Consider the following 12,134-nt stretch of genomic DNA (forward strand, 5'->3'; position numbering starts at 1 on the left):
TCATTTTGTTTCCACATACCCACTCTTCTGCTCCTAAGAAATTGATCCCACCCAAAAACAAAAACCAAACCAAAAGAATCTCTCTCTTAAATTTTACTTAGAAGAGGAAGAGTCTTCTTTCCTCACACCCTTCTCTAGTAACCGTTGGTATAGAGGCACCATTTCTTGTACATATATGCCCTACAAACTTCAATTTCAAATTTATCTTCCACAAAAGATTACAGTATGGATAAACTTCACAGATCTTTTGAGAAGAACAGGAAAAGTGTAACCCCATCATTCTGCCGGAAGACTCGTAAGCGTTATCCTCCAGATGTCAACGACTACGAATTCATTGAAAAAATAGGTGAAGGAGCCCATGGGCACGTCTACAAAGCAAAGTGCTTGACAACCAATGAAACAGTAGCCATAAAATGCATAGATCTTGAGAAGAACAAGGACAGGAACTTAACTAGAATTTCCCTGGAATGCCAAACCCTAACACAACTAAACCACCCAAACATTCTAAGTGCTCACTACTCTTTCGTGGTGGGAAAATGGCTGTGCCTAGTTATGCCATACCTGTGGGCCGGATCAGTCAGATATATATTAAAAACTTCATTTAAAGATGGATTTGAGGAATCTGTGGTTGCAACAATCTTGAGAGATGTAGTGAAGGCCTTGGTTTATCTACACAAGTTGGGATTCATTCATAGAGATCTCAAGGCTGATAATATTTTGGTCAACAACGGTGGTGTAGTAAAACTAGCTGATTTTGGGCTTTCTGCATTTGTGAATGAGAATGGGAAATCCACCAAAAGAACTTCAATTGTGGGTACACTTTGCTGGATGGCACCAGAAGTTGCCTTCGTTGATCAATATGATAAGGAAGGATATGATTTTAAGGCTGATATATGGTCTCTTGGGATCACTGCTATTGAGCTTGCTTGTGGTGAGTCTCCTTACATGAAGAAGGATAGAGTGGAAGAAATTGTTGATGATCTCCGCTCAGGGAAAATTCCAGAGCTTCGTGGTGTAAAATTCTCCAGATCTTTTAAGGATATGGTGAGTAGATGTCTTCAAGAAGATCCCAATGAAAGGCCTACTGCTGAGGAGCTTCTAGAGCATAGATTTTTTAAGTGTCAGGCTAAGACGGCTAACCATATTGTCAGAAATGTGTTGCAGAAAATTCCACCCATTACAAGACCAAAGTCGATATGCAAGTTTGAGGGGCGGCCCAATAAGTTTAATGGCGAGCACTCTCTGTATTCTAGCACCTGGGATTTTGACGTATAGTATGTACTATGGTTAAGCAAGTTGACGAGATGGATTTAACACTCTATCAAGAAAGTTTTAACGTAATATTGAACACACAACTATAACTTTTAGTTGAAGTAATCACAACAATAATCATGCATGCTGTCTTAAAAATGAGATATTTCATATACGATGCTCCAAGCTTAGGGATTTCTTGAATATGAAATTAATAATGAAAAGTAATAGGATTAATGTTTTTTAGGAAAATAAATGTTTTATCTAGGTTAATAATGAAATGCAAGCAAACAATTTAAACATTTTAATTTAGGTAGGTAAATATGTAATTGTGATCAGTATATAAGTGTGGGTCAATATAGTTTTTAATTAAATATGGAAGTATAAAAAGTAAATGATATAAATAAAAGTTATTTTAGTTAAATAATTGGAGAATAAATGGTTTGTATAATGATTTTAAAATTTGTAAAGTTCTAAAATAACAAATTGAGATATCATAGTTTGTTATTTATTTGGAGATTATAATATTCTACTTTTTTTATGTATGGATAAGTTTGGAATCAAAGTTGAGTTTGTTATCATGGATACCTCTTGTATATGTAAATATTTTTCTAGGAATCTACTTTACCTTCTAGAATAAAACAAATTGGACAATACAAGAATATAATAAGTACTTTACAAATAAGTGATAATAATTGTATACACCTAAAATGGTTTGAAGATAATTAATTAAATAAGCGATTATTTAATTAATCCCCCTCCCCAATTTAATTGAATTCACTAAGCAATTTGATTAAATTCCCCCTTTCATCTACTTATTAATAAATCTAAGGATTTATTTAATAGGTTCATTTTCATAATCCCCTTTAATTAATTAATTCAAATTAATTAATTCCCCCCATCAAATTCATCATCAAATTCATTTCTTCTAAATCCCCTAATTAATTAAAACAAATCAATTTATGAGTTGTTGAGATTAATTAGCCTTTTCCTATTATTTGAATTTTTAAATTCAAATTCTCTTAACTTCTAACCACCTAACCTAACCCCTTCTAAACTCATTCCATGTAACCTCAGGTTTAATTAACCCCATCCTAGCTTCCACATCCTAACCACCATGTCCCCTTTCCTTAGACACTTACTCTTTCATGATCAAAGTCTCTTGACACTTGTCACCATAGAGATGGCAAATGTTCCCTTTCATCCAACCTCTTCTAGAAGTCTCTTAATACTTGTCACCATAGAGATGGAAAATGTTCCCTTTCATCCAACCTCTTTTCCAACCTCCTCCAATTTCACCATTGATATCTTCAGACTTAATCTTGACCATTGATTCCTGCCACCTCACCCCTGGCCTTGAAAATCCTATAAATAGACCCCATTTTGGAGCAATAATGATCCCACCTCATTTGCATTTCAGGCATTGTTACTATAGGCATATGCAATCTTAGTTTATCATTTGAGCATTGTTATCATAGCTAATTGCATCATTTTAGCATATTTTCTAGAATAATCATGGAATCGTGTAGCTTAATCATTATCATTGCTAGCTTAAATGCATCATTTATCATTTAAATCCACCATCTAGGTGTAGTCAAGTTATTGGAATTTGCCTAAACAGATCTATGAGAAAAATTCATACTCGCATTTACTAGGAGGCGATAGATCGCTTAGCTATGGTTTTATCTTTCTTTGCTTTAAATTCATTAACCATGCTTGTAATGATCTATTGAGTGTTTTGTGTTGCAGTTGCAGGTATACACTTCATAGGCATGACAATAATATAACAATTTGATTGAGAAACCTCATAGTTCACTTTAAAGGGGAACCAAAAAGTAGCCTTCGATAAGAACATAGTACTAAACACAATAGTAATTACTAGCCACTAGCTCTTATATATACCTAATTATGTCTTAGCTTCTTGACTCAAACTAACTTAGATACTTAATTATAACCTCTTGAATAATCTAACTAGTAATATGCTATTATGATAATAATTATATAATTTATTTAGAGTTGTGGTAGCTATAAGCTGAGTACTCATCAACTAGTATATACCATAGGATTAGGGTTTTAGTAAATTGATAGCTATGGTAGGAAGGAACGTAAATACATGTATCGTTGAATGACTTAGATAAGTAATAACCAATCCTCACTATCTAGTGCATTACAACTACTCAACCATTCCCAATTCTAAACATTTCATGAGTATTTTTACAATTTGGTTTGCTTCATTCATCTTTAAACATTATATATAAATTTCATCATGGTTTATCCCATACAAAATTCAATATTTTACCATAAAATTATTACATTCAAGTGCAACGCTCTCCTTAACTTGAGTTCAAGTGAAATGGGCATTTATTGTTTAAAAGATATAATAGAATATCTACATAATATTCATTATTGGTGAGAACAACCAATAAATATTGTTGGCACATGGTCTAAGGATTAGTTTGAACTATAGTATGTATCATATATTTCCTTAATCTAGCTTCATTGGATTTATTTTTAGATAAAAAATAAAAAGGATTGTAACCAATTTTCCTTATTTTTCTCTAACTTTATTCTATATTAAAATGACCTTAATGGACTAATCTAGAATTATTGAAAAAACTTTGTTCCATAGAATTTAGTGTCTAATTTCTTTCACATATCTAACCAAAACATAAGACATATTTTTTTACATATTTGGAAAATTGAGCTCACCTTGTCTTAATGTGGCATTGATAAATATTATGAATATCTTATAGTCATTTTCATTTTTTTTTAAAGATATATAAATATATATTTTAAATAAAATAAAAAGATTTAAATAGGTCTAGTATATTCTAGACTAAATAGAATTGGGGCTTCAATAATAGCATTTTTTGCTTTAGAAAAATATTTTGTGTTGTGATTTTTATTAATTATTAGGATCTTATTTGGATATGGTGTTAAGAGGATTTCTAATTTCTAACTTCTTGTGATAAATTTTTAAAAAAAAGTTAATATAAAGATCCCTTTTCTCTTCTTGACAAGATAATTTTTAAGTTAGATTAAATAGTTTTGGGCAAATAGATATTTCCCCTATTATAAAATAAATATATTTTTTTTGGTATTTAACGAAATTCCATGTTCCCTACATCTTTTCATAATCTTTCTTTTGTCAATTTAATGCCTTGCCAACAAACCTTTGAAGAAATTGAGATATGGTAGCTTTTTATTTACTTGGATATTATAATATTCCACTTTCTTTATGTATGGACAGGTTTGGAATCAAAGTTGAGTTCGTTATCATGGATATCTCTTTTATATGTAAATTTTTTTTAGGAAACTACTTTACCTTCTACAATAAAACAAATTGAACAATACAAGAATATAATAAGTACTTTTAAAATAATTGATAATAATATACCACTTTGACGAAGCAACCTCATAGTTCACTTCAAAGGGGAGCCAAAAAGTAGCCTTCAATAAGAACATAGTACTTAACACAATAGTAATTACTAGCCATTGGCTCTTATATATGCCTAATTATATGTTAGCTTCTCGACCCAAACTAACTTAGATACTTAACTATAACCTCTAGAATATCCTAGCTACCAATATGTTATTATGATAATGATTATATAATTTATTTAGAGTTTTGGTAGCAATTTAAATCTAAGTACTCATCTACTAGTATATAGCATAGCATTAGGGTTTTAGTAAATTGATAGCTATGGTAGGAAGGAACATAAGTGTATGTATCGTTGAATGACTTATATAAGTAATAACCAATCCACACTATCTAGTGCATTACGACTACTAAACCATACCCAATTATAAACCTTTCATGAGTATTTTTAAAATTTGGTTTGCTTCATTCATCTTTAAACATTATAGATAAATTTCATAATTATCACATACAGAATTTAATATTTTACCACAAAATTATTACATTCAAGTGCAAGGCCCTCCTCAACTTGAGTTCAAGTGAAATGGACATTTATTTTTTAAAAGATATAATAGAATATCTACATACTATTCATTATTGGTGAGAACAACCAATGAATATTGTTGACACGTGGTCTAAGGATTAATTTAAACTATAGTATGTATCATGTATTTCCTTAATCTAGCTTCATTGGATTTATTTTTAGATAACAAATTAAAGGGATGGTAACAATTTTTTCTTATTTTTCTCTAACTTTATTCTATATTAGAATTCCTTTAATGGCCTAATCTACAATTATAGAAAAAACTTTGTTCCATAGAATTTAGTGTTTAAATTTTTTCACATATCTAACCAAAACATAAGATATAATTTTTCATATTTGGATAATTGAGCTAACCTTGTCTTAATGTGGTATTCATGTTGGCAACAACAATGAAGGGAAAACTAAGAGGGGGTGGTGAATTAGTTTTCACCAGATCTACAAACTTAACCACAAAAAAAAATCTGATAAACTGCAACAACGACAAAGATAAGCAGATAAACATCACAAAAAATGACACCAAGATTTTGACGTGGAAAACATGGTTAAGGGAAAAACCATGGTGGGAACCTGCCCACAATAAGATGATACTCTATACTAGTATGTGAAAATATTATAATGGGTAATGCACATGCATTCAGACACACTCCCTAGAGCTCACTTCTCAAAAGATAATGACTCGGAAGGCTACAAACCTCAAGGAAGTCTCACTGACTTACAACAAGATTGAGACAACAATCCGAAAGGAATGAACTGAAAGAATAGCATCTCCAAATGCCTAATCATAGTTTTGGTTAAGCTCTGAAACTATCTGCTCTACAACACAAATCTCTTCTCAATACATCACACTGAAAGATGAATCCTTATTTTCACATATACCACTCTCTGATAATGCAGACACAACCATGATACCCGAATTATATGACAATACTACCTATTTATATGAATCATCAACCTTGACAACAAAGTCAGCTAAACCCTCAACTCATAATTACAAAATTACATCACATAATACAAAGATCGACCACCTGACCAATATAATGATATACATGACATAACATGGTCCTAAGAAAAATATCCAAATGCTCATCACCATCAGAAATCACGCCAAGATCAACTGCAACATACTACACCACCAAGAAAACCGCATAACACTAAGAACATCATCGGATCAGCAAAATCACCAAAAAAATGCACAACGATCAATGTGGATCATTAAAATAAATAGGAAAAAATTAGGAAACACCAGCAAGCACATTAGAGTCATTAGTAACAGTTGCACCAACACCACTTATCAAATCTTCATCGATCAACACCTGAACCTCAACTTTACACAAACAACAACAACTATCATGAAGAAAGATAACTAGTGGAGAACCAAATCATGAACCATCTGAAATGAAGATACACGAGACCATCCCAAACAGTCTCCCAAAATCTGAGCTCAAGATCTGATCACACTGGAATATACCAGAGGAAATATTAAACTCTGCAAAGTATTGATCAGATAAACAAATTACAAAATCGGATCATCTGATATGATCAATTAAGATTTATGGATAACCAAAGCCAATACAAAAGAATATAATGATACTATAAATACTCCATACACTAAACCATGATCCCAGTAAACCAATCTGCAATCACCGGAGCAAGAATATGTTGACATCAATGACAACAACATATCCTAGCAGTAGCAATGTCCAACAATCTCCCCCTTTGGCATTGATGGCAACATATAAATGTAAAAAACTATCAATGCAAAGAAAGAAAACATCTCCAACAAACTCCCCCTAAGATCAATCAGATAAAATAGTTTTTCACATGCCTCTCTCCCCCTTTGACAACAATTCCAAAGATCTCAAAATAGAAAACCAAACTTACTCTCCCCCTTTATAATATAAAACATGAGTCTTTCCCCCTATGAAATACATAACCAAACTACTCCACTAGAGGAGCAACACCAACTCATCAATTCAGATAAAGAGATAAGACTGTGAAGTCCACCAAATTGATGCAATTCAATGCATCTAGTTCTCATCAGGAGGGGTATATACCCCTAACTTGTCTCTCAAATAGACAAATGTATTTGCAGGCAAAGGCTTAGTGAAAATATCAGCAATTTGTTCCTTGGTAGATACATACTCCAACTCCACTTCCTCTTTGCTGACTTTTTCTCTCAAGTAACGATATTTGATTGACACATGTTTAGTTTTTGAATGTTGCACTAGATTCTTTAACATATTAATAGCACTGGAATTATCAAAATATATGGCAATAGGCTCATCATAGATAACTTTGATATCCTTCAAGATTTGCTTCATCCAAACCACCTGAGTGCAGTTTCTAGCAGCAACAATGTACTTAGCTTCAATAGTAGATAAGGATACCGAATCATGTTTCTTGCTCACCCATGAAACCAATTTTTTACTCAAAAATAATGCTCCACCAGTGGTGCTCTTTCAGTCATCAACATCACCAGCCCAATCAGTATCAATGTAATCACATAACATCAAATCATCATTCCTCAAATACCACAAACCATAATCCACAGTCCCCTTGAAGTATATGAATATCCTCTTCACAACAGTGAAATGACTCTCTTTCAGATCCGCTTGATATCTAGCAGCCATGCACACATCATGCATAATGTCAAGCCTAGTCTGAGTAATATATAGTAGTCCACCAGCCATAGATCTATACAAGCTCTGAATAGCTTTTGGAGATTCATAATTTTTAGATAATTTGCAATCGGTTGCCATAGGAGTTCCAACTAGTTTGGAGTCATCCAACCCAAACTTCTTTAGTAATTCCTTCACATGTTTAGCTTGAGATATAAAAATACCTTTTTTAGTTTGTGAAATTTGCAGTCCTAAAAAAAATTTCATTTCTCCTATCATAGATATCTCAAATTATTTATGTATACCATCGACAAACTTCATGTGCAAGTCATCATCTCCTCTAAAGATAATATCATCAACAAAGACTTCAACAATCAAGATGTTATCATTCTCAATCTTAAAATATAGATTACTATCACCACTCCCTTTGTTAAATCCTAATTTCATCAAGTACTTATCCAATCTATCATACCAGGCTCTAGGGAATTGCTTCAATCCATAAAGAGATTTATTGAGTTTACATACCATGTCTCCATCATCTCATAATTAAAATCCATCAGGTTGCTCAATGTAGACTTCTTCCTCAAGATCACCATTCAAAAAGGCTGACTTGGCATCCATTTGATACACTTTTAAATCTTTATAGGCAGCATATGCAAGCAACAGTCTGACAACTTCAAGTCCAGCTAGTAGAGAAAAAGTTTCCTCATAATCAATTCCTTCTTTCTATGAATATCCTTTGCATACCAGTCTTTCTTTTTTTTCTGACAACTTCACCGGCTTCATTCAATTTATTCCTAAATACCTACTTAGTACCAATCACATTCTTATCTTTAGGTCTAGGAACAAGCTCCCATGTGTTATTCTTTTCAATCTGATCTAATTATTCTTCCATAGATCTCATCCAATTTTCATCTTTGCAAGCTTCAACAACATCTTTAGGTCCAACTTTAGAAATAAAACATACATCTTCAACAACTGGCCTTCTTCTAGTCATCACCTTTATTTTTATCTCTAATAATCTGATTTTTTGAATGATTCAATATTACATACTTCAAAGTCTTCTGATTGTTCTAATTTTTCAGGTTCTTGTACCTCTCCATCGAAAATAGTAGCATCCAGATTAATAGTCTCTTCCAGATCAATCTGCTACAATTCTTCAGTTTGAATAGGCATTTTAGCAACATGCTGACCATCATCATATCTGCATGCTTTGATCTCTTTTTGAAGGTTCTCATCAACCTTCACATTTTCTCTCTCCACTATCTTTCTCAGTGTCTTATTATATCACCGGTAGGCATTTCTCTTTGTTGAATATCCCAAGAAAATTTCTTCATCACTCCATGCATCAAACTTTCCTATGTCCTCATCTCTCTTGGTATAACACTTGCTACCAAAAAATTTAAAATATCTCACAATAGGAACATGACCAAACCATAGCTCATAAGGAGTCTTATCGGTATCACCTTTTACATGAACTCGGTTGAATGTGTAAACAGTAGTGCTAATAGCTTCTCTCCAATAGATCTTCAAAACATTCCCTTCAATCAACATAGTCTTTGCAGTTTCCTTGACAATCTTGTTCTTCCTTTCAACAACTTCATTCTGTTGAGGGGTTCTAGGAGCAAATAATTAGCTTCCAATCTCATGCTTCTCACAAAATGAATCAAACTCACCAGAATAAAATTCTCCTCCTCTGTCAGATCTCGGACATTTCACCTTCAATCTTGACTCAGTCTCAACCTTTGCTTTGAATATCTCGAACTTGTCTAATGCTTCAAATTTCTCCTTCAAAAAGTCAACCCACATCATCCTGGAATAATCATCAATTAGCAACATAAAATATTTGTCTCCCTGCACACTTTTAACATTTGTAGGTCCACATAGATCAGTATGCACAAGATCTAGAAATCCATTAGATGTACATACAGTTTTCTCTTGAAAGAAATTCTTGTTTGCTTACCCAATTGATATTTCTTACATACTGAATTAGTAGGCTTAACAATCTTAGGCAAATCTCTAACAGCTTGAGTAGAGATGATCTTAATCATTGAATGAAAATTAACATGACATAGTCTCCTATGTAACAACCAACTTTCATCAATCCGAGCAATCAAGCAACTCTTCTCACCAGCAGTCAAATAAAATATATTACCTTCAATCTTAGTTCTAGATGCAATCTCTATACCAGAGGCATTTAGGATCTTACATTTACCATTCTTGAATTGTAGACCATAACCCTTGTCAACCATCTGTCCAACACTCAAAAGATTATGCTTCAAACCTTCAACATACAAGACATCATTAGTATTATTCTTACCATAAAAGTAAATAGAACCTCAACCACAGATCACACAATATCCAAATCTCACTATTCCACCATCATACCTTTCCATACTCACAAATTTGCTTTTATCATTGGTCATATTATGTGAACAACTGTTGTCAATTACCCATTCATCTTTTTCTTCAACTTTAGCTGCTAAAGATTTCTCCTCAATAGTGCATGTAATGCCCCACCAGGAACCCTAAAAGAAAACAACACAAATAGGAAACTAAAGGGTGAAATAATTTTTTTTTTAAAGGTTATGTGCATTAATTATAACCATTGCATGTCTAATAACACAGTGGAAGACTAACACATGATTTCCTAAGGGTTACCAATGAAGATTAATTATAGATTATATTAACACCATGGTTAGTCCAATTGTCCATTTAATTAGATAAAGTAAATGCTTAAGTTCAAAACTACACATACATCTAAAATTCCATAATGAAAGAATCAAGTATTCCCATGCATTCAATTTTCCATAAATCATTTATACATAAGATCAAGCAACTGAATTAACATACATTCCACTGACATAATATTACAATATCCAAAAATACATGGCTTCCAAAAATGCCACAGATTACAAAGTTACAATATCAAGGTTACATAAAAGTTTGATACAATAACCACAAGGTCTCAACTGAATAATGATCACGAACAAGAGCTGGTACATGAACCACAAACCAAGAAACACCAGCAAAGCCCTTCCTCGCCTAAAGATACAATCCAGAACATTTGATGGGAAGTGGCACTACCACCCAACCATGTGATCTCGAAATGGAACCACCCCACCGTGCTAGGAGATAGTAGCAGACCCTCAAGCAAACAAAATAAGACAAGTACGAAAGAACTACATGACTCCGCAAACATCCATGTGACTCAACTCACAAACACTAGTGACTCTAAGGAGAGAGTGTCATCGCATAGCTTGATGGTTACCATGGTAGGCCTCCTAGGTCTTGACTCTCTATCCTAGTAACCTCTCCCGGCTTCCGGCTCCAACTAAGTCTCATGCGGACCCTACCAATCCTTTTGTGAAGACAAGGTGGTAAGTTTGCCATTCCAGGCCTTCTCGTAACATTATGAGCCCTGTACAAGCACTACACCTATGCACGAGGTACATTATCTTAATTAATATTTATTTCACTCCCCCCAATATATTATTAGGTTATCACTTTTTAACTGACTTCCAATGGGTTATCCCGTCATCCACTTCGGGCACAACCCCCGCTTGAAAGCCACTCTCTCTCATAGGACACTAACAGGAAAGGTCTCTCTATGAGACCTCCATGGCAAAACAGACATCCATAACTAATCCTGACAAACTATAGGTGAAGGATACACAATCACTAACCCAAGATTGACCATTTGGACAAAACACACAATGGCTCACATCAATAAGGCTATACAACAACACCTAACCAAGGAGATATAATAACATAGGACACAATGACAACTCAACCAGAATTGCAATGGAATTAAGCTTGACTGCAAACACCATTTACACAAGATCCTAATACAGGCAATCTTTCCTTAAAATAGCCAAATGCATAACTAACTTGCAATTAAAGATTTTCCAGAAAATAAGAAAATACAACTATATTAATACAAAGAAATCAATTTTGTCATTTGTCCAATAAAGTTAAATAAAATCACATAAAAATTAACCCCCTAATTATATGTTCATGATTAATTTACAAATAAACCTGATTAGATTGTATCAATAATCTAAATTAAATTAAAAATTAAAAGTTATATATAATAATATAATATAATTACATAAATATATATATTCTATGAATATAATATTATATAATTATATCACATTAAAAAATATAATAAAAAAAAAATTTAATTTTGAAATATCTTTCATTTCCAAAATAACATAATTAAAACCATAGAAAATACTATATATATATATATATATATATATATATATATATATATATATATATATATATATATATATAT

At 32.6% G+C, this 12,134-nt stretch overlaps 1 protein-coding gene across 1 annotated transcript; it reads left to right on the forward strand.

Moving 5' to 3' along the window:
• Positions 1-225: 225 nt before the first annotated feature.
• Positions 226-1,275, forward strand: LOC131051780 (uncharacterized). Its single transcript, XM_059208675.1, has one exon. The coding sequence runs from the start codon at positions 226-228 to the stop codon at positions 1,273-1,275; it is 1,050 nt and encodes a 349-aa protein (XP_059064658.1).
• The last annotated feature ends 10,859 nt before the right edge of the window (positions 1,276-12,134 follow it).

Source organism: Cryptomeria japonica, chromosome 7 (assembly GCF_030272615.1).
Source record: "Cryptomeria japonica chromosome 7, Sugi_1.0, whole genome shotgun sequence".
Lineage (NCBI taxonomy): Eukaryota > Viridiplantae > Streptophyta > Pinopsida > Cupressales > Cupressaceae > Cryptomeria > Cryptomeria japonica.

Coding starts and splice junctions, on each gene's coding strand:
- LOC131051780 (XM_059208675.1), top strand. CDS start 226: ATGGATAAACTTCACAGATCTTTTGAGAAGAACAGGAAAAGTGTAACC.